Below are 23,649 nucleotides of genomic sequence, written 5' to 3'. Positions count from 1 at the left end.
TAGAGCCCTTCAGCCCTTCAGCAGCGTGGAGTTGCCAAAGGGGAGAAAGAGCTAATCACAGGTTGAAGGCCACATCTGGGAGCATGTGACCTGGGTTGCCTGAGGGGTGTGACGTAGGTGGCCAGCGTGTGTGTACAGGTGGCTTCCTGAAATGACAGGCATGCCAAGAGGTCGTATTTATCAGTCAACACTTTTCCAGTCAACAGGCTGTGTTGTGGAATCCAGTGAGCCTTGACCCCTCCTACTCTGCTCGGATGGCAAATGCTAATGTTGGTGCCACCTGTTTGAGCAGTATACGCAGTGCTGCTATTTTTAATAATCACAGGCTCTTATAAGTAGTGCTGTCATTGGACAGTCTGTAATTCATTGATGCATAGTGGTAGTTTTATTGTACACCAGGGGCTGTATTACAGGAAATGACTGGTAAAGAGTACAGTGAATTTCCCTGTTTGGTTAAATATAAAACTTATATCCTCTTTGTTGATGCACTGAACTGTAAAGAATTTTTACAGTGTCGAAAATAAAATGCCCAGTGGTTTATTCTAGTATATGAAATGCTCATAACTTTTCGAGAAATAGAGTGAACTTATTCTGTAAGCTTTCAGTTTCATTTTGATGCAGCTATTTATGGGAGTTTTATTCTCATTACAACCACATGTGTTAATGATTCAGTCCTTTTGTTGTGTGGTACTCTCTCCCTGTTCCCATCAGAGCCTCTTACTGCTGCATTCAATGTTCTCTTTCCCTCCTCAGCTGAATATTTTCACTTCATGGACTGCCAAAACTATTGCTATTGCTGATATAGATAATGAGCGAGTGAGAAAATGCCTACAGCATATCTCATCAGTCAAAAAGTGACAACTTTTGGGGCACTTATTTCCCGCCCAAAAGCACAGGATTCAGTTTGAAACTTCACTTTCCATCGGGGATGCCCCACTCACTTTTCAAAATCAGAATTTCTGACCCCCATGTACTCTTTGTCCACTCCAGGTGGGATAATCTAGTCGTGGGAAGGTCTGATGTGATAACAATGTTGATACACTCTTCAATAATAAGCTTTGTGAGCAGTGGTTAGTGCAGGGGTGCAGATCCGATGTCAGGATTGTGGGTTGGGGTTGGGGGTTTGCCTGTATGCAACTCATACCATGCCACCTTAAATCACAACTTTGTCCGGGCTCGCCATATCATTCAAAAAGTACATGCACATGTAATCATTTACTGTGCTTACCTTTCTTGTTCTTGCCAACAGAGTGTATCACTGCTTACCTAACTGTTATATTAGTAAATTATAATCTTAAGGGTCTTGGGCATGTAATGTCTACTCACCCCCAATTCTCCTCACCATCTTCCTTTTGTCCCAGTGTATGGGACCACTTTATTCATAATTAAGTGATGGATGAATATCAGAATAGGAAGCCCTTTTTTAAGGCCTGCTGATCATCAGCGTCTGTGTAAGAAACTACCTGTTCATTTGCATTGTAGTGGACCAGAGCAGAGATGGATTGTGGAGTCAGAAATATATTTGTCAAACATTATTGGTTCCACCATTTCAATAATTTCTTTTAAGATGTGGATCTAAAATATGAAGAATGTGAAGTCCCCAGGATCTGCACCCATGGGTTAATACCTGTTGAACTTCTTTGCCCCACCAAATCTGTGGACATATATCAGGACTAAATTAAACTACTCACTATGTTTCCACAAGACATAAGTGTTTCGAGTTGAATGTGTGGAGTTTGCATGTTCTCCCCAGCTTCCTCGCACAGTCCAAAGACATGCACGTGTTAGGTTAATTGATGAGGCTAAATTGCCCGTGGGTGTGAGTGTAAATGGTTGTCTGTGTCTGTTTGTCTCTATGTGCCCTGTGATAGACTGGCATCCTGTCTAGGGTGTAACCTACCTAACGCCCGATGTCAGTTGGCATCGGCTCCAGTCGGCCCGCGACCCGATAGGGACAAGTGGTTGAAGTTGGATGGATGGATATAAATGTATCTAGAAAAAAATAGCATTCACTCAGTCTGCTTGAAGAACCCAAGACTTAATTGTGTCCTCCCACTAATAAAACTGAACTTTTGATGCTTTTGATTAGACTATCCAATGTTTTATAACATGTGGTAAAAGTTTGGCATATGCAATGATTATGTCAAGCTGATCTGATGAGGCAGATGTATTGCTAGAGGGGATATAGAAAGAAACCCAGGGAAGATTTAAGAGGAGATCATAGACAGAGAGATGGGAGAGTATCATCCATAGCCAGAGCACACTATCACGTCTGTGTATGGAGTGAAAGGGATGATTCAGTTTATGCATCATGCAGGAGAGAGCAGTGGAGTGCAGGGTTGCATATAGATTTCTGTGCTGTCAGAGGGGCCCTTGTTCTCTCACTCACACTGAGTCGGGCTCTCTCTACGTACCTCAGTCAGATTCAGCTTCATGCATGCGGGCCTCTTTTTCTGACTGTCACACAAACCCCACAATTAATGTTAGCTTCACAAGTGGTGTCTCACTTTGAATTGCTTCACACAAAGGGTGCTAATGATGCTGATTATGGTCGCCCCTTCTTGTCCATTACATGTCACAGTCCACTGACATCACGTTGGCTGTTGGCAGGGGGCATTGTCCGCAGAACCTCAGATGCTGACCTAGCCCGTAGTTTTAAAAGCAGAAGCTCATAACTTTGTCTGCTTTTGTCATCAGGATCATTAAGAAGAATCACAGACCCGCTGCTGTAGGTTGAAATTCTTCAGTAACCAGACATCATGATCATATTTCCTTTTATAGCATGTATTTGGACTGTGCGCCTGTGGTTGGAGGAATGATGGATTGTGATCTATTAGCCCTCCTGTTTAGAGCCAGACCTGATTCATCGGCTGATATTTGCCATTCAAAGACATACTGTATTGGTACCTATCGATATCGGGGTATATGTTTTGCGATATGCACCAATACGAAAACTGCATGCAGAACGATACTTTGAAAATGGTCTCATATAGCCATTTATTTCATTCTTATTTTATTTATTCTTTATTTGAATGTTATTTAGCTGTTTATTTAGCTGTTTATTTCATTTATTCTTTTTTTATTTAGAATTGGTTGACAATGTAAAACATTGCGTGTATGATGTTCTTAAAAAAAGTTATTTGTTGTGGAAAGCAGACTTCTGAATGCTTTTGCAAAGTCATTTCGGTGCACAGGTCTATTTTCATCCCAGCTCAAAAGTTCACTATATCGTCCCGCCATATTGGTAAGCTGTGATTTTTTTCATTAAACTTAACTCAGGGAAAAAATACTTTATTTGTTTCACTCAGTGGTCACTCAGCCTAAATTGACAGAATAGAGTGTGTCTGAATTTTTTCATATTCAAGTATTATGTGTGTCTCTACTGTTGTAGAAATAACCCTCTTTGTGTCTCATTCTCTGTCCTTCCTGCTCCTTCAAATGTCATGTTCGCAGCTCAGATTTGGAGATGTCTGTGTTTGCGACAAGCGTCAGACTGCTTATTGACTAAGAGTCAGGAGCTCCTTGATAGAAACCAGGAATAGCTTCACTCGCTACCTTTTGCTATTGATTGCTATACCTCACATGAAACTGAATCTGCCACTGGTTGCGTTTAATAAGGAGCTCCCTGTGGCAACTGTAATGGAGCATTTGTAACTGGGATGTCTGTATTCAATTCCCCTTAACGTCTCACTACGTTCAGTTAATCAGCAATATTGGTATAATATTGTCTTGTGGCTTTGTTCTGATGTTTTCTTAAGAATTGTTGTAGACGTTGTGGATAAAGGAATTGGCCAGTATCAACTTACATGGCAAAAAAAAACCTAAAAGTTCAATTGCAGTGATCTATATTCATTGAGGAAAACTGAACAGCAGGCCTATGCAAATACTTAAAAAAATTTCCATTGGCTTTGGACACTTATCTCCATAAATTCCTCTTTTCAACTGCGAGCATGCCGAGCTAAAGCCCTCCATGACCTGTGCAAATCAAAACATTTTCCAGTATCAGTGGTTATAACATATAAACACCACTCAGTGTTTAAATAAAGTTCAACCAAAGAAAACTGTGGCACAGAAACCTGTAATATGAGGTGTTATCAGGGTGTGACGCCTTTTCATTGTCTTTTAGCTTTAACAAAGCTTTCTGAGAAATCTCTGCCTTCTTTTCTTTCCTGTTCAGTGCACAATAGACCAGGTACGTGCAGTTCAGATGTGGAGATTTGGGAGTGTATTGTTGTTTGTCAGTAGCTGCCACTATCAAATTAACCTGACCTGAGCACTGTGCTCAAACACGTGCACTCAAACAAAGCTCATTCATATCCATATAGTTAGTATTCTGTTAATGATCACTACAATGAGATCTGTTCCTTATTCTTCTAAACAGAAATTAAAAGCAATATCATACAACCTCAGATCTGTGAAGTGGTCAAAGGTCAGCTGGAGCTCCACAGATGGAGAAAGTGGACTCCTACACTCAAACATGTGGCATGATTGTTGTGTAACCAGATGCTTTGTTTCATTAGGATCATAGACTGTATATGGTAATAGTAAACAACAACACTTTGTCAGTGACTGGAGAGCCCTTTTTTATAGTGCCCCTGTTAGCCCACTGCAGCTATTATTGTACAGGATTTAGGGATTGGAATTGAGAACCGGTACAAACATAAGTCGATATCAAACACACGCTGCTTGAAACTTCTAACAAAAATTCATGGAGAGCGGAAGAAACGTCCCAATCCACTTATCCTTCTAGATCAATAAAGAACACCACGAGCTTGCTTATTCAAAGCACTAACTTATATGTTGTTCCTTCATCTTCACAGATTTCAGCTGAGACCCGACGGTGCTGCGTACGCATGGAGGCTGACCGGTGGAGACTTTCTGTCTTGTTCTGAGGTCACACAGAGTCATTCCAAACCAGCGTCATCTTCTGCAGGCCCAAAGGAGTGCCCCGACTTCACCACAGTGCATAGACCTTCCATTCAAGGAGCCTGGAGCTGCAGGAAGAGAGGGGGAGAAAATAAACAGGGCATAAAAAAGTCGCTCTTCATGAATTCCCCAAAAACCTGAAAGGCAAATACTGCGAAGTTGGCAGGCGGTCCTGAGGAGGCATGGGGACAATGAGTATGGCTTGGCTGTGTCTCCTCGCCTATAGTGCGCTTCTTGTTGGTTGCTTTCCTACAGCTGTCACAGAAAGCGATGTCACTCCACGCCTCACCTTCTCCTACAGTAAGTTTTGTTAACTTCTTGACTATAGAATTACCAAGACATTGCGGTGATGTACTACCACTGCATGGGATGTTTCTGTCAGTATTTAGTCCCAAGTTTTTTTCTGCCAATACAGGTACATCGCACAAAGTAGCAGACTCATTGGTCTTATACTTATCAGTGAACGATGGATGATGTGAGCTTTGGGGGTGCCGGGGGCTCTACTTGTGGCTTCTTTGAGATCCTTTTGCATGAACAGCAGCATTTGGCACATTTGCTTTCTCTGTGTAGTAAAGCTTCTATGAATCACAGCTGGCCGAAGGTAAAACTTAACACAACAGCATAATCTGGGAACTTTTATATCATCAACAGTCAACAAAAATTCTTGCATCTTTCTGTTCATTATCTCAATCAAGACACTTCACATGTATCCATTGTAAGAGCTAAAATGATTTATATGGTTGGTATTGTGTTTTTTTTTCCACAACATGATTTAAAATCCATGTAAATCCTCACTGTGAATGGCAGTTGCCTCAGGGGGGCTGTGTCGAGTGCCTACAGGTCAGACATAATTACAAAATGAACAGGCCCATTGTGCTGCGACTTACTGAGGGCAGTCTGACATAGTCTCACAAGACTGCACTGAGAGTATTGCTCTTATATGATCTGTATTTTTATGTTTGCTTGCACAATGCCACGCCATGCAGCCAGCTTAGAAACATAACAAATATTATTGTCATATTTCACCCTTAAAATATGTTGGGGATATTGTCGAATTAGTCTATTGTGCTCGGTTTATGTGCTCTCTTGGTAGATGTTGCCATGGCCACCAGTCTCTAGTAGGGATTTTTTTCATCACTGATGTAATTATTCAAACGACGTACCAGAGCACTTGAGATGACAAGTTTGATTTCAACTTGTATTGTTCTTTAGTATCTCCACTGAAAAGGAAACAAAATGATGGATTAGGATATCAATGCAGGCTTTCAATGATTGAACTGTGGTTAGTAACTCACATTCAGGCTTCATTAGAGTCTTAATGTCAGGGAAGATTGTGTTGATAGATCTCTCTCACTAATCTATTATAGACATGGATAACATTTCCAGTATGGGGCTAATTTTGAGTCTATGAAACTTTCAAATAGGTCATCCATCTTGCCTGTCTGAGCCTGTGCCTGCCCTTATGCAGGACCTCTATACCAACAGGTAATCTCTCTCACCTGCCAGCTCCAACAAAGCCCACAGCTCGAGCCCTGGTGGAGCATTTCACAACAACGCACCATCAATCACTCTCTGAAAAGAAGCTTCACGTTCACACTTCTCCCTGCTTTGATGGCAAGATTTGCTTTTAGGGTGTGCAGCCAACGTAAAACACCACCATAAAACATGCAAAACCCACATGTCAGAAGCCTAGAAGAGTAATCTGTATAGATGTGCTGTGGACCCAGAGTAGCTGAGGCTAACCAGACTTATCCCTCAGTCATCAGCTTGTTTCGTACCAGCATTTATTTTGCATTGATGAGCTCTGTCGGGAGGGGTCAATAAGGAAATAACACAGCTTTAAGCAACAGAGATAGTTACAATCCACCATAAAACTTAACACTGAGTACATTTATCAGGTGCTTCTGACCTATCTTCACATGGTTACGGGCTCATAGTGACTTCAAATTTACTCTTTGGTTTATGCGGTAAGTCTGACAAAGGACTAAACTCCCCGTCAGACTTTAGCATGATGTTAAAAAATACCAGTTTTTGAGATGTTGTCTTGCTGTTTTAATGTCGGTTCTGCTACACTGACATTTTCCAGCCTCCCCGCCGAAGGGCTTTGTCACATTGTGTTTACAGTATCAAAGTAGAATGCAGAGCTGCGGGCCTTGGGGATCTGAACTTTATGCAGCAGAAACTGCCTGGTTTCGTCATGGTTTCTGGTCCTCTCTGTCCTATCTGGATGCCAGTTAGCCTAACGGTTTGCATGCCTTATCCTCCGTGTAAGTGGGCCGGGGCTGCTTGGCTGCTTCTCATCCCGCAACACTTTAGTAGACCGACTTCCCCTCCTCTTCTCTTATGCTCTCTCTGTCCCCTGGTCCCCGCCTCTGCCTTAATGAAGAGGGTAATCTGCCATGAATAATGAATGGGGATTTGTATGTGTTATAGTGTGAACACTTGTCTGGTTCTCATTATGCGCCTATCAGGACGGATCATGGGTTCAGGGAGTAGAGCCTGCATCTGTTTTTCTCTCTGCTTTTGTTCCAGGCTTTAATGCGGACCATGCTGAATGGCTTAGTGTGCTGGAACATTATTTAAAGGCACACCTATGGTATAAGCCGTTTATGTTGCCTGTCTTGCCTGTTGATCTTTTCAGCCCTCTGCTCATCAAGCGCACAGACAGTTGTACTTTAATTTTGTTTAGGGGCCATGGCCACAGCCACACAGGGAGCGAAGCATTTTTTAATTATTCAAAAACTGTCATGTCTAGACTAGTGGATTCAACCACTCTCAAGTAATTCAAATTGACAGCAGTGTCAAGTGAGATAACAGCTTTTCAATACTGTGTCAGTGCCACATAGCTGAACAGCAGCTCTGAATGTTTAAACACACTCCAGATCTCTTGTTAAAAACCTGTTTAAGTAGAAAGTCATCGTAACGGTTACAAGGATTATTGTTGTTATGTTATTATTATTGTTTTCTTTAACTGAATATTGACTAATATTGTAGTGTAATACTGTAGCAAATGGCAAAAGTGACCAGGGCTCATCCATTGATGACCAGATAAAAACAAGAAAATTGAAGGCGTTACCTTTGGCTCTCTGAATTTATGAGAAGCATTCTTTAATACAGTATTTTCTGCATTTTCGTAGACCAAACAATTAATCAATTCAAAAAATAATAATTGGCTGATTGAAAATGTGAGTTGCAGCCCTGATAAATTGCTTACTGGCAAACAGCTAATATAACTAAAATATTAAAATAATAAAACAAAGAAAAAAGACGAAGAAGATCAAACATACATTTCATGTCAATTGCACTGAAATAAACAAGGAAGCAACACCCCCATACAGGAGTAGAAAAGCAGGTGGTGATTTTATGATGCTGTAATATGTAATACTCTGTAATGCACTGAATTTGTGACTGGCCAGTCTCTATCTCAGTGATCGTTGTCAATCCATCATGAAAAGACAGATCATTGATCCTGATCTTGCAGGTGTTTACGACACCCACCTTGTCCAATCCACCGGGACATAAATCAAACCCAGCAGACCCTGTGAAAACACTCTCAGTGCACATTCATTTTCAAGGTGTTGTGAGGATGACCCGACTGTGTCTCTGCTCCTACTGTAAATACACAGCATGGGGTCAGGTCAGAGAGGGCTGCTGTACACTTAGAAACATGTCATGACATCGTGTACAGTCTCTTTTGTTCTTGAAGCTCCAGCCTTGTTCAGAGGAAGGGGTCATGTTGAGTTCCTGATAACCAGCAGCTGGTTTACATTATTGTGGCTAATCCGGGGTCAGTTTATGTTGCTCCCTACCCAACAGATTGCCCTGTCAACCTTTTTCATGGGAAAGGAATCCTTTATAGCTTAGTTGTTCTACAAAGGAGCTTTTCTAAACTACAGGTTTAAGAGATTTGGAGGAAGGTGTTTAATTTAAATGTTAACACATTCATTTGCCCCCCAATAAATTGCACTTCCAAATCCTATTATTTCCCATCCCTGCTGTGTTGATATGTAATGTACATCGTTTATCTCCACACTACACAATTTCCTCAGCATTTACAGTATGTGAAGCATTTACAATATGACTTGCCAGCCTCTTTTTTGTGAAGTTGTGCTCAAAATTGCCACCAATCTCAGCATCAGTGTGGGGCAGTGGAGACAATGTACTGCTAACAAGACGAAGCCCCACAAGTTACCAACACAAACAGCAGGCTCACAGCTTGCCTAATGAATCTCCTGGTGATTTGACCCTCTCGGCCTGTTGTCTTAATGCCTTCCAGATGCTTCAGTCTCTGTCCTTCAGCTTCCCATGTCTACTCTCCCACGCAATTACCCATTCAGCAGCAGCTCCTAATAGCTGGTTTAAAATGACTTGGGATCATTTAGTTAGCGCTCCAGTGTGGCCTGTTCTCTGTTTTGATGCCACCAGACAATGCAATAGTAGCGGGAGTTCTGCCGTTGCTCTGATACGGTCAACCCAGTGGGACTCCTGTTCGCACCGCGACTTCCTGTCACAGCCGTCATTGCTTCCCTTTCGGCACAGGGTCGTAATCACTTCTTCTCAAAGCAACTGGATTTACGAGGGTACATCTGGTTCTATCCGAGGCAAAGTCCTTGAACAGGTACAGTAGGCAGATGAAGACAAAGAAAATAGATTGGCCCCTGGTGTCTCTTTGCTCTGCCTGAGCAGGTTCTTCCTCACTTCTCGAAAGTATCATATCATCTCTATCTTCTGAGGTTAATTGGTTAAGTTAAAAAATAAAAATAAATCTTGTTAAGGTACAGTTTATGCATCAGTTCATGAACTTGGCTGCCAGCTATCTTCTTATCTTCATTTAGAGATGAGAATTTAGGTCATGTTTGTGGTCGAAAGACTGCGAATGTGGCAGTGTTTTCTTGTAGTTTTTCAGAAAGTAAACAAGAACGGGTGCTTTAAATGAGGTATGCAGTCGGCTGATGTCCTGAACATACAGCTGTAAGAGCTGATAAAGGCAGCTCCCTCATAAGGGAGGGCACTGATTGAATCAGCCTGTTCTAGTTGCCCTACAAAAGAAGGCACTTAGATCCCTGTCACCAAAGGACAAATTACTCCACAGCTCCCGTCTAGAGGGGATGTTCCACACTTTTAATTATCCTTCTACTTTTTTTGGACACAGACGCATCAGAAAATCAGCTGTAAAAATGTAGAAGGATTCATTTAAGCCCAATATAATTAACTCCCCCCTAAATAGATTAGCAAGGCCGTCTAGGCAAGTTTTTCAATCCATTTAGTAGTGTCATTTGCAGAAATTACTTTTAATTACATAATAATGGCAGTGTTCTCATATTGCTCACAGCTGCCAGAGGTTGAAGCACAGAGTGTGCTGTTTATGCACTATAAAGGGTAACAGAAGTGCTCTTAATCAGACAAAGCTGCTCTCTCTGGATCAGAGGTCTAGTAACTGTGATACAGTGAGGCATAAAGTCCTCCAGTTCTGCCTGCTGGTTCCTTCTGTGAAGTGTTAACAGGGGGACTTATACCTGCTTAACCTGTGACCTGTTTGTTTCCATCATCCATCAAGCAGAGACAGCAAGTGTAGAGTTTACTTGTGTCTTACCTTGTGTAAAACGTGTGAAAATGTTACTTGCCTTTAAAAGACAAATATACATTGATCTATATAGACAATAGATTAAAAAAACATGTAGATTATTGCAATTTTTTTCAATGAGGTTTTTAGATATCCCCCTCTAAAAGTTGTATCACCTCTCAAACACAGAGGTGTACATGTTGCTTGTGGTGTTCAAATAATTAATTACATTAGACTTGAAAAAACTCAACAATAATAAATGTCTTTCCAGAAAGGATATCCCAGATACTCAGGACAATGCACAGACCATCTGGACTTTTTCTTCTGTGGAAAGTAGTTCCAGTGAAAAATGTGAGGTCTGTGGTTCGTCCGATGTGAAGGACCATTGTTCCTGGCAAGTAGGCTCCTGTTGAGTGTTTCAATTGTAATGTGTAAATGCTGCGAGCACCATATAATCCAATTCACTCACCTCCATTGCATTGGGATGCAGGAGGATATCTTAAAACCTCAGCAGAAAAAAAACAACTAATCTGTATGACTAGATACCAATAGGGTTAAATGAAAATTAGTATCTCAGTAAGATGTTGGCCCAACAACAGCATCAATGTGCCCCTGCACAAATTATCCAAGTCTTAGGAGCTCTACTGGAGAGATGAATACCTTGTTTTAGAAAAGATGTTCCCTCATGTTGTGATTTGATGTTGGTGGTGGAGAGCGCCGTTTTAAAAGCTTCGATCCAAAATCTCCCATACTGTAGGTATTCAGTTGGGTTGAGATCAGGTGACTGTGAAGGCATTCAGTGACCCCTTTAGTCCTGTATCGAACCACCATACTTAACTTGATTCAGTCAGCAGAGTATAATCACTTCAATAATCACTTGAAGACCTTTTACTTCTGATAGTACTTACAGTACTAATATGCTCGTTCTCGTTCCCTCTATCTGTTGATCCGTCTATCTCTCTCAAAACACTTGTGTCAAGAGTGTCTTGAAGGCATTTCATTTTTTCCTTTATTTTGTCACCTGTCTGTGTCTTTTTGTAATTTGGCTGAACTAATGCTTTAAATATTTTTAAGGGTCTTGTGTTGTAAATAACTTAAGTAGAAGTTCACAATTTATAAAGTTACATACACAGAACCAACATCCAGTGTGGTCACATAATGATCATGACCTTTTCAATTTAAATACACCCTAAAAAATCTCAAATACAGTGAAGCAAGATGGACATCAGGTAGTGGATGGTACACAACGGTGTAGTGTTACTGTACGTTGTACCTCCTCAGTAGTTGGCATGACGGCTGCCCTTTCTGAAACCCTGTCCCTGTGGCTGCAGCAGACGCAAGCTGCTCTTCCACTCTTAAGTGTTTCCTCTGAACCGTCCTGTCTGTTTCTTCTCTTTCTGATACACCACAACGTTTCTGGGGCTGCGTTGTCATGAAATAGTCCCTCAGGAGTAAACCTCAGACAGACTAACAACAATAGAGGGGATTCTTTCAGAGACTGTGGCGTATGAGGAGGGGAGTGTAGGACAAGTTCAAGAAGGGTGCAATCATTAGCTTGTGATGTAGCGCAACAGTCTGCATGGTGTTCGACCTCAGAGTTATTCTGTCTGAGTTTTGTGGTCTCAGGACTGAGTTGCCGCTTATAACTGCAGGGGGGTGTACATGAAATAAGTTCCCCCTGGGATTGTTAAAGTATTTCCGATTCTGATTCTGATGACATGGTTACGCTGATGGAGCCGGTTCATAATTTGGTCACAAACAATCAAGACTCTTGTCGTTCTTTAAGTTTGTCTGATGATTTTGGCATCCGTCCCTACTGACCGAAGTTCCTGAATATCGTCGTCTCTCCAGTTAGACATTTTCATTGCCGTCTTTGTGGAAATCCCCCCTCCTTTCACCGTCTTTTTGTTTTTTTTTGCTCCACTGTTGACCGACGTATGATATGAACGTCATCAAGACGCCCCATTCAACTCAGAAGAAGCGGCAGAATTTACACATGGGCTCACTCGCCGATTACCTGGTCTTTGTACCAGGGAACTGACAGGATAAACTCCATTAATTAGATATTTGCATTTACTCATAAAGTTCCACCGGTAAATGGCTAGATCATTTCAGGTTTGCAGTGCATTTGTGAAAGCTGCTTATATTATGTCAGAAAATATTGGCAGGTCATTTTAATTTATACATTTATATTATTATATATTATCCTATTATTTTTTAATCGAGTGAGAAAACTCGACATTGTGCATCCAGCGATGTCTTCCACTTGCTTTTTTGGTTTGACCAAGATTCCCAAATCCCAAATTATTCAATTCACATTTATGTAAACTGGGAAAAAGCAAATCCTCACATTTCAGAAGCTGGAACCAGGGGATTCTACTATGAGCTTGATAACTGATTCAACTATAGTCACTAGTATTTTCACTTTCCAGACTTATAAGAATCACATGTACAGCTCTGGATACTGGATTAAAAACCACCGATGTTGGTGGTAATAATTACAATTATGGCACTTCCTGGAATGAAACGAATCCAGTCCAGAAAGAGAAAGGTGTCATTAAGTTGTGCTGATAATAAGCACCCTATGCAGTCTGTCTATGTGACCTGGTATAACCTCAACTTAGACTGTAGGTACAGGAGGTTGAGACTTCATCTCCCTCGAGAAAACATCATGTTAATAGCAGTCCATCGCTATGGCAACAGAGAGCCATATTGTAGTTAAATCTGTCGGTAAAACCACAAGAGGCTCTGCTCTACGTACTGTACATGAACCCATTGGGAGCGTTCTCTCTCTTCACTATCATCACAGGATAAACGGAGTGCTGCTCTGTGCCAGGACCGTCCCCCTTTCTTCCTCCCTTCTTGAGAAGTTTTACAGTGATTCACGGAGAGAAGAGAGAAGCAAAAACCAAAGCCTCAAGCAAAACAAAAGCTTTGAGGGATTTTCACAGAGGTGGATATCTACACTATTATTCTCTGGAGTCAGATCACTACTGTCATACTTAGCGACCACAGCTGACAAAGAAAAACAATGGGGCCCTTAATTGAGCATCATTAAAGAGGTCCAGGAGGGTTTGCAACCACACAAAGCTTTCCATTGACAATTTCAGGAAAACATTAATCGTCTCTCGGTGTAGACTTCTGTGTTTACAATGCTTTATTCCTTTGAGGGGTAGGTAGGTAATTGTTAAATGGTATATTTTAGCATCATGTTTTGACCGTGTGCTCTATTAATAAAAAAGTATGTTGAAAGAACTGACTGGTCAGTCTTGAAATGACAGGTTTAAATGGCAACCAGAGTTTAAAGTTGCTCTAATCAATATTGTATAGCCTTTTTCTTAACGTCATGAATGAATAGGCCTTCAGTTGTCTCAACTTACTCCTGTTTGAGACACTGTGGTTCATTATGGAGAGTTTCAAACATACAAACTGGCTTCATCTAATGGAACAATATTTACTTTTAGCAGTAAATTAGCTGTGATTTGAGGCCTTGATTGCATTAATATAGCACTGCATGTTGACCTGGAGCATATCGATAACAGATGATTGACTAATCACTTAGACTGACTTTGGGCTTAATATGATAATGTGTTACGTTAAAATGGGAGAGGGTTATGTATTTTTTTCTTTCTGCTGAAGTGAAGGTGGTTTGGGAGAGCTAGGGAGGGAAGATTCCGTCCGCAGCTAATCTCGCATACTACTGGACCCACAAACCTAATATTTGTTGTGCACATATATGACTGTATACTCGAGGACCTCTTGTGGTTGCAGTGCTTCGAAACTCTAAAAAAAACACACTTTTATTCCGTCATTGATTGTCGACTCCTCTTAACCGGCCTGTAGGGGCCGCAAGTGATCAACAAATGCTTCAGCGGCCTTACCTCGTCTTTGGCTCAAGAACCCGGGAAAGAAGAAACTATTGGTCTCCTTTTGAATCGGAGCATCTGCACATTAGTTCCATACCTGATGTGTTATGATATATACAAGCAGGAAAAATTTCAGGTGCGATGAGGTTCATAATAGTATTGACAGACAACAACATTCCTCTGCAAACATGAAATCACATAATTTAAATGACAGGACCTTCCTCAATAAAATGGAATAATAAAATAAAAATAAAAATGGACTTGTTACCCTGTTATTATAATTTTTTCCCCCATTTGTTACATTACCGGGGCAAAGGTTCTGTATCAGAGCTTCAGTCACTTCAAGTTTCCATCAGCTCCCTGCTTCTGTTTATGCTGGCATGCAATTAAGGCAAGTTGTTCAAGCTGGGCCAGCAGTGAAAGCCTCCAGGCTGCTGCAAATCTGAGATACACATGGGTCTTTAAAGCAGTGATTAGGAGGGTTGATGATTTAACCCTTGGCTTCAGTCGTGAGGTATTAACATGGTTGGAGAAAATCATTCACTTACTGTAGGAGAAAAATTAGGAATTTTCTCTCCCTGTTCTTTACTTCTTTGTCTCCCTCTGATGAGGCGCTGACAGGATTTAGAAGCTGCAGCTGCACAATCAAAAACACACAGGTTGATTTTTCAGGTGTATTGAATACTGCATGAGGCCTAGCTGTGCTGTAAATCTTCTTCTGCATTTTTAGTCCAGAAACAGCATGAAATTACCTCAGTGTTCGTATCCAACGAAATCCCTTTGCTGTGTACTGTCTGATACTGGTAGAAATGCAAAAAAAAAAAGTTCCTGGAGAAGTAGATGATGTGAAGACAATTTAGAAGTGTGTTTTAGATGTTTTTATGCAATCTAAACTCTAGTAAAACTATTCAATAATTCCCCCGGGATGAATAAAGCTTCTTGAATCTTGAATCTTGAATCTAATCAACATTAAAACACTTAATTTTTCTGGGCTGTGTGGTTGGCATGAGAAGCAAGACAACTCAGTGAGACTTGTCAGGAGTGACACATTGTGCTAGTGTGTGTAATTACGACCAAAGTATGTGGTGTGCATTGCATTTTATGACCACACTCAAAACCTCAAAATGCTTCCAATTTGCATAAACAAGTGCCTTTTTGCATTTTTCCGTAGCTCAGAATGACTTATTATGGCTCACTTAAAAATGACACCTTATGCCTCTCTCTTCTGTCCAGATGCAAAGGAGAGGACAATCAGAAGTTTCACAGTCGGTGGAGTCTTCAACTACACCTCCATCCTCCTCAGTAAAGACGACAACACGCTGTACGTTGGCGCTCGGGAGATTCTCTTTGCTCTCAACCTCACTGATATCAGCGCAGTCAAGCTACAAAGAAATGTAAGCATTTTGTGTCACTATTGATGTAGTTATAATAGGATCCCAGAGGTACAATATGAATCTGATTAGGTCTAATAGGTCCAACATGAATATAACCCCGCCTTCACTGTTTTATTCTTCCAGTTTGAGTCTGACAGTGTTTCTCTCCTGCAGCTAACGTGGGAAACTCAAGAGACGAAGAGAGATGAGTGCGGTTTCAAAGGCAAAGACCTGCAGGCAAGTGAACTGTTGCTGTGAAAGCTCAAGCAGCTAAACTCAGATGTGTTTATATGACTGCAGGTTTACCTCCTTGGTCAAGTTGACCATTGTTGCAGGGCACTCTGGAAACAGACCCAGGGCAGAACTCTGGAAATTTCCTGTCAAGTTGTAACTTTCCATTCTACAACAATTGATTTTTTCCTTTCAAACTAACCTTTCCTCTATTACACTCTTTCTTTTGTGAGCTTACTTCACAACCACTCTCACATGCAAACATACAGAACAAGAACATTTCTGATTACGTATTTCTCTGGAGGAAACAAAATCTTTTTAGGCTCTAAGGTTAAAGGTTAAATAAGAATATATAAATAAAAACACATTTGTAGAAGGAATCAGTGTTTCTTTGAATATGAAAAACAATCTCAGCATTAACACAATTTGCAGTAGAAACAATTATTTGTTTTTCTAAACTACTTTGTTGGACTGTTGAAATCTGCAGATCATTGTGTGTTTTCTGTACATTTTTATCTTCACTTTCTAAGTAAGTGTCCTGACAGGAAGCAATAACTTTGGGGTTGAAAATCCTAACAATCAGCTTTATTTATATTTATAAATACAGCCTAATCCCCTATATCATTTGTTGCTGCATTTTCATGAAATTCTTTTCTATATTTCTAATACAGACTGATTGCTTCAACTACATCAAGATTTTACTCCCCATGAACAGCACACATCTGTACGTGTGTGGAACATACGCCTTCAGCCCCACCTGTGCTTACATTGTAAGTGTTTATATGAACCAGTCACATCTGCTGCAGTGCCATACTGTGCATGTGTTGAGGATCTAAAAAGCTGTGCAATTCATTTTGATTGTTTTTTAGAAAAGTTGATTACCCAGGTGCAGGACTTTATATGTGGTGTTTATTTATTAGATTCTAGAGGAAAAGCATCTAAAATCTGATGCATGTTGCTTCCTGCCTCTCAGCTCACTTAGCAGTCTGGCTGAGGCCCATGCCCACCTAGACACAATATACTGTCTGTACATTATTTTATTACCTCCTGTGCTGAAGGGAAATGGATCAAAATATTTAATGCATGTAATCGGATTATAGTATTGACCCAGTTAGCAATCCTTTTCTACAAATCTTTGAAAGTCATCTAGAGCTATCCATAGCAAACATACAGGGATGACCTGTGCTTCAACTTTACCTGAAGAATGACTGACCGCCTTTTTCACTGTGGGGCAGGCAGACAGACAGAGGTCACTGTCAGAGCAGGTTACAGCTCTACTTTTAAACTAAGTGTGTGTGTGTGTGTGTGTGTGTGTGTGTGTGTGTGTGTGTGTGTGTGTGTGTGTGTGTGTGTGTGTGTGTGTGTGTGTGTGTGTGTGTGTGTGTGTGTGTGTGTGTGTGTGTGTGTGTGTGTGTGTGTGTGTGTGTGTGTGTGTGTGTGTGTGTGTGTGTGTGTGTGTGTGTGTGTGTTCTCCAGAACACTGCAGACTTCTCCCTCGTCAAGAGTGATACCGGTGAGATTGTTACAGAAGATGGACGAAGCCGCTGCCCGTTTAACCCCGACTATAAGTCCACTGCCATCATGGCTGGTAGGTTTCCAGAACCTGGCTGTCAATAAAATAAAGCTAATGTTTTGATTTATAGAGACCACTGTGAGAATCAGTAAAGTAACTGGATACAGGTGGTCGATATGGAGACAAATTGGGGCCACACTTCTGGATTTCATTACTGTGTATGACGCAGAAGCCCATTCCCTGGCGGTAAACACTGTGATTATGCTGGTCTTCTTCATTGCGTTGCAGACGGAGAACTGTATGCCGGTACAGTCAGTAATTTCCAAGGAAACGAACCCATCATTTACAAGAGTCTAAGCCAAGGAACTGCTCTGAAAACAGAAAACTCACTCAACTGGCTTCAAGGTAGAGGGCTTTGGCTGGAAGCCAAGACTTATAATTACATTATATCGTCATGTTATAAAAAATTAGATATATTATTTTACATCACCCCTTTTATAAGATAGATGACATTCTAAAACTGTTTATGCCAGATATGTATGAGAGTGGAATTTGACACCATAAGATATTATATCGATGAAAAGTGTTTTCCTGCATCTGTCCCTGTCACAATTGAATTTTCCATTTAGTGTGTTGATGTCAGGGGGAATAGGGACGTCTGTGCCTGGATGCCTGAATTTCATATACTGTAGGTTGACACTTTTGTTCATGTCGTTTTTTCTTTCAGACCCGGCCTTTGTTGGCTCTGCCTACATACAGGAGAGCCTGCCCAAGGGCAACCTGGTGGGCGATGACGATAAGATTTACTTCTTCTTCAGTGAAGCAGGAAAGGAGTTTGATTTCTTTGACAACACCATTGTGTCACGCATTGCTCGCGTGTGTAAGGTGAGTGATGCTTGAAGGCAGATCTAAACAGGCCTTTTTTCCCCTTTCCCCCTGACACCCCCTCATATCACTATAAGAATCTATCACACCAGAGAGGGGGTTTGTTTGTGTGTTTGTGCGTTTCATGTGTGTCACTAAATGCTCTTGTGCAGATGTATATGTGTCTTCTGAAAGATTCGTACAGTCTAAGTATGAGGAGTATAATAGCTTGCAGTCTTTCCGGGCAGGATCTCTTGTTACAGAAAAACATTCTTCTTGCATGTTTTCTTCTGTTTGATTTTTTTTCCTGATCCTCCCCTCCCTCAATTCTTATCATGTTTCACCAAATATTTATGTTCAGACGTGACTCGGTAGCCAAGTCAAAATGTTAGTGTAGCACAAGATCCATGCACAGAAATGGACTCACCTGCTCAAATACTTAAACCCAGCTCTTTTAAACAAAAACGCAGACCTCACACAGTATTTCATATCTTTTAGGGTCTTCTCAGTTCAGTACGCATCATTAATATCACAAACCAGTTCTCCAGATCAGACTCCGGCTTGTCTCTGTGAAAACAATCCTGTTAATCACAGTCCAAGGAGGATGAAAAATACTAGCTGACAGTTTGACGTTCACATCAGAAAAACATTGGGTCTTTTTTTTGAGTTTTCAAACTTGTGTGTGATAGCATCTAAAATGTCTTTCATTATTGCTGACCACAACTTAGGAATCAATATGGAAAGTCACTATATACAGTATATATACGCATATATACATATGAAGAGCTCTTTTCCAAAACGAGATAAAAGCCAAATTTAAAAAAAAAATGAGTTTGTCACGTCACTTTGCTGTATACAGCACCTTTTCACCGCTTCATCAATGTTTCATGCCAAATCGCTATATTTCCTTGTTTTCCTCAAGATGCAGTTCCTTTCCAAACCGCGACCAGCGCCAAACCTATTTTTAGCCTTTATGCGATACGTCCTCTCGACCAATCAGAATCCAGTGAGCGTTCTATGCGATCCAACATGGCGGCGCTCTGAAGCGGGAGAGTTTTTTGTTTGGTCCGTCCGTTCAACATGTTCAGACTGAGCCATAAACCATTTTGACAAGATAAACTGAATATTAACCAAATGTGTGGGTCTAGGTAAAAAATGTAATTAAAATGGATTTATAGCGTTTTGAAAAAGAGCTCCTCATATATATATATATATATATATATATATATATATATATATATATATATATTTATATATATATATATATATATATATATATATATATATATATATATATATATATATATATATATATATATATATTTATTTATATATATTCAAAAATAAAAACAGTGAACAGAGTTATTAATATGTCAACTGAGGTTTTCTCACATATGGTTAAATTATGTGCTGAACATCTTGGTACAGGTGAGGAAATGAGTAACGTGTCACTTCTGTGCTTCCCAAACAATTGGAGAATATAGCAAAACTTTAAAAAGCTCTGAAGATAAGTGCTGTCAGTTCCTGTAAGCACTATCACATAGTAATTCCTGTTCAAATAAATTGTTACTTTAAATCCTATTCCTATCTCCCTTGTCCCTTGTTTGACTTGTTGGCAGAACTCCCCCTCTTTGTTGTTTATTTAGTTGTTTCGTGTACAGGTTCCACGTCATAAAAGATAACTATGGAATAATAAACAATGTTTTGCTTGACACAAACAAACAAAATAAAAGCATGTTCTCTCGTTTTCCCGGATTGTTCAGTTTCTCAGAAAGAAGCCATCACTGACTGCCATGTTCATTTTTTTCGTACAGCTCTTTGAACAAGTGATGCTTTCACAAGGGATTAATGAATGGGATGCATTTGCTTCAATTATTCAGAAGTCAGTTTAAGCACAGAGTGGCATTAAATTATCAAGCTAGGTTCAGCCAGGAGGACTAGTGAATATACTGTATATTGCTCATTATCTGACTGGGTTACTGCAATAAGTAATTGCTTCAGAAGCTCAGTATGGTCATGTGTCATTTTCCCTCCGCTGCCATTTCCTCTGATAAATGTAATTCTGAAATGGACTTGATGGAAGCTTCACGTTAAGGGGTTTTATGTAGTTTAGATAATCTCCTATTCCTCTTTGGTCCTCTGCATACTTTTACGACTACTTATTTCTTCCACCAGCCAACGTTCATATCGTTAGATCTTTGCCTGTGAGAAAACTGGAATAAACTGAATGTAAACAGACGTATGGTTGGTGCAGGAGCCTGAAATAGGCTCTTGGTTTGTGTAGGTAAAACATCTGTAACCACCTTCCTGAGGCCAGATACTCCCTGTGGAACATAGTCCACGTACTGTAATCACTTTCACATTAGGGTTTAAAGATGCTCTTTGCACAGATATCCAGTTGTACAGTCTGTGTAGCCAAATTAGTCTGCATGTCAAAGCGGTCCCGTGCCACACATCACTTTGAAGGCTGGAGCCAAAGGCGCTGGATCACAGCGGTAGTGTCAGTGAAGAAGGATTGTCGGGGCAAAGCCTCTTTTTCCTTTTCATTTAAAAGCATTTGCTCTCCTCAAAGCCCCAAGTGTTTTTTTTGTCTGTTTTTTTTTTTAATCTAAGCCAGTTGTGATGATGTATATTGTTTTCATGACCTAGAACTCTGCTGCCGCAGGGTATATCTGTGATACATCCACAATTGATTCAGCTCAGAATGGTTTTACTATACGAGGTTAATGCTGTTTTACGTCAACTCAAACGGCTTCACCTTTGGACACCGCTTTCTTTCTGTTTCTGTTTTGAATCATGATGAAGGTAGATAAAAAAGACAGAATTATTATCCTTCTATAATACAGCATACACTAACACTCTGTTATGGTATGTGAGGTATGCCATGGCAACATACAGTATGGTGCACATTATTATTTCATGTATTTTCCAAGCCTGTCACATCCCATCAAATCACACTTTTTTTTTCAGTGACATTGTGAAAGCCTCAGACAGGTGTCAATCTTATATTCTTGCACCCTCTACTGGCCACATGTTGAACAGCTCCAAATGTGCGATATGTGTGTTGCAGGGCGACATGGGAGGTGAGAGGGTTCTGCAGAAGAAATGGACGACCTTCCTGAAGGCTCAACTCTTGTGCTCTTTGCCGGATGATGGCTTCCCCTTCAACATAATCCAAGACATGTTTGTTCTGACACCCAGCCCTGAGGACTGGAAGAACACCGTGTTTTATGGAGTCTTTACATCTCAGTGGTGAGTACCAATTTACGTTCAACTCATCACCAAACTAATGTAGTGATACCTTCCTACCTACCGGGACAGTTAAACATCTCTATACAGAGTTGTTGAGGCTTTCAGTGGAAAATATCCCCACTATAATGTCATAAACAGCTTTCTTAATGTCATAAACAGCTGTCATAAACAGCTTTCTTAAATATCAGAATGTAATAAATGAAGACTCAGTATCGTTGAGATGCTTGTTTATGTCTTATAAGGTATAAAGGTGCTTCAGGAAGCTCTGCAGTGTGTTCCTTCACTATGGACCAAGTGGACAAGGCGTTCAATGGGCGATACCGTGAGGTCAACCGAGAGACTCAACAGTGGTACACATACAATCATCCGGTCCCAGAGCCTCGTCCTGGAGTGGTGAGTTAATGCCTGCTGCCCTCTGCTGGAGAACATGCAGACACATACATGTCAGTAGTCATCAGCATGACATGTCAGCTGTGTACACGAGTTTCATACATCCCTGTCTGCTCATCAGTCACATTTTTTGATTTTGACTGACAGTCAAAGCTCAAACAGATATCCTTCAAGCTTGCGTCACTCCCTACGTCTCGTCCTAAACATGATTCTCATTAAATGACTGTCGGTTTCATTTCCTGGCAGACTTATCACAGTTACATCACTGAAAAGTCTAAGCCAAAGAAACACTGAGGCTATACATGTTTCCTTTTGTGTGTTTCATTATCCAGTGTGAGTGAATGTTGTTGAATGTAAATGACTCGATATCTTGTCTCCACAGTGTATCACAAATGCTGCTAGGGAACAGGGCATCTCCTCCTCGTTGCACATGCCGGACAAGGTTCTGAATTTTGTCAAAGACCACTTTCTGATGGACAGCGTGATCCGCAGCCAGCCTCTCCTGTTAAAGCGTAATGTTCGTTACACGCAGATCGCTGTCCATCGAGTCCAGGCAGTGAAAAAGGCGTATAATGTGCTCTTCATCGGCACAGGTAAAGGGGACCCACAATCACTCACAAACATACTCCTGTGTAATCAATCACAAGCATTGCTCAATATTTACAAAGATTCACTAATCTGAAGTTTTACTTTGTCTTCTAGATGATGGAAGACTTCATAAAGCCATTAATGTTAACAATAAGATGCACATAATTGAGGAGATGGCGCTCTTTCGTGATTCCCAACCAGTGCAACACATTGAGCTGGACACTGAAAAGGTAAAGTGGATTACTGAAGAGAAGACAAGCTCAACTTGTTTTACAGGACTTTCTCCTGGTTTGAACTAATAACAACCTCAGTAAATGCATTTTTTTTGGCAGTTCAGAGATTTCATGAGGCATGAAAAGTCACAGCCTAGAGCAGACCTCATGTTCAATGAGCTAATTACATGCAACTTTCTCTCTGGGGATCTGCAAACATCTGGGTTTTTAACAGCTGGAATTGTGACACTTCTTGAATCCTGTCTTGTCTTTGATACTCTGCTTAGAGTTGTACATTCGGGCAAAGATATTCCTGGCGTTAAGAAAAAGCTCAGTGTGCTGTATTTAGATCAGTGGCAGATGAGGAAGATTCTGGATGAGATGAGTAATCTAGTATTTGGGGCACTTCCTTCCTATCCCCTGCTTTGTCATCTCTCCTCCACAGGGTCAGCTTTATGTTTCCTCTTTCTCTGAACTGGTAGAGGTCCCAGTTGCTAACTGCACTAATTATCAAAGTTGTGGGGAGTGCATCCTCTCCAGGGATCCGTACTGTGCCTGGAACGGGAAGCACTGTGTGGATGTCAGACAGGCTCCACCAAGCAAGTATGCATCCCTCTGAACAATAGTCTACCAACTGTTTTACAGCTGCATCTTTTAGACAAACATTGCTATAATAAATATGTAGCTATACGATGGTTTCTGATTAAATCTATGTGTTTCAGTGTCTGGCAGCAGGATGTAGATGAAGCAGACACATCAGCTATTTGCATCAAGACAGTGCCAAGCCCACGGTTAGCTAAACCTCCACCTACACGTAAGTGAACTCTTCTTTGTCAGAGATTTACACAACAGCCCTCTGCAAAGGATTTTT

The 23,649-nt window shown here is 40.8% G+C and overlaps 1 protein-coding gene across 1 annotated transcript in view; it reads left to right on the top strand.

Moving 5' to 3' along the window:
• Positions 1–23,649, top strand: part of sema4ba (sema domain, immunoglobulin domain (Ig), transmembrane domain (TM) and short cytoplasmic domain, (semaphorin) 4Ba) — a 41,385-nt gene that overhangs the window by 14,279 nt on the left and 3,457 nt on the right. Inside the window, exons 2-14 of the mRNA XM_083917342.1 lie at positions 4,821–5,226; positions 15,589–15,749; positions 15,903–15,965; positions 16,631–16,729; positions 17,436–17,547; positions 17,761–17,877; positions 18,200–18,357; positions 21,407–21,588; positions 21,831–21,981; positions 22,361–22,571; positions 22,681–22,796; positions 23,224–23,381; positions 23,501–23,592. Of these exons, the coding sequence (XP_083773468.1) occupies positions 5,109–5,226; positions 15,589–15,749; positions 15,903–15,965; positions 16,631–16,729; positions 17,436–17,547; positions 17,761–17,877; positions 18,200–18,357; positions 21,407–21,588; positions 21,831–21,981; positions 22,361–22,571; positions 22,681–22,796; positions 23,224–23,381; positions 23,501–23,592 (1,738 nt within the window). The 5' untranslated portion in view covers positions 4,821–5,108. The remainder of the gene's footprint in view (positions 1–4,820; positions 5,227–15,588; positions 15,750–15,902; positions 15,966–16,630; positions 16,730–17,435; positions 17,548–17,760; positions 17,878–18,199; positions 18,358–21,406; positions 21,589–21,830; positions 21,982–22,360; positions 22,572–22,680; positions 22,797–23,223; positions 23,382–23,500; positions 23,593–23,649) is intronic.

Source organism: Echiichthys vipera, assembly GCF_963691815.1.
Source record: "Echiichthys vipera genome assembly, chromosome: 7".
NCBI lineage: Eukaryota > Metazoa > Chordata > Actinopteri > Perciformes > Trachinidae > Echiichthys > Echiichthys vipera.
Note: the sequence above shows the minus strand (reverse complement) of the source record. Positions and strands in the feature narration are given on the sequence as shown.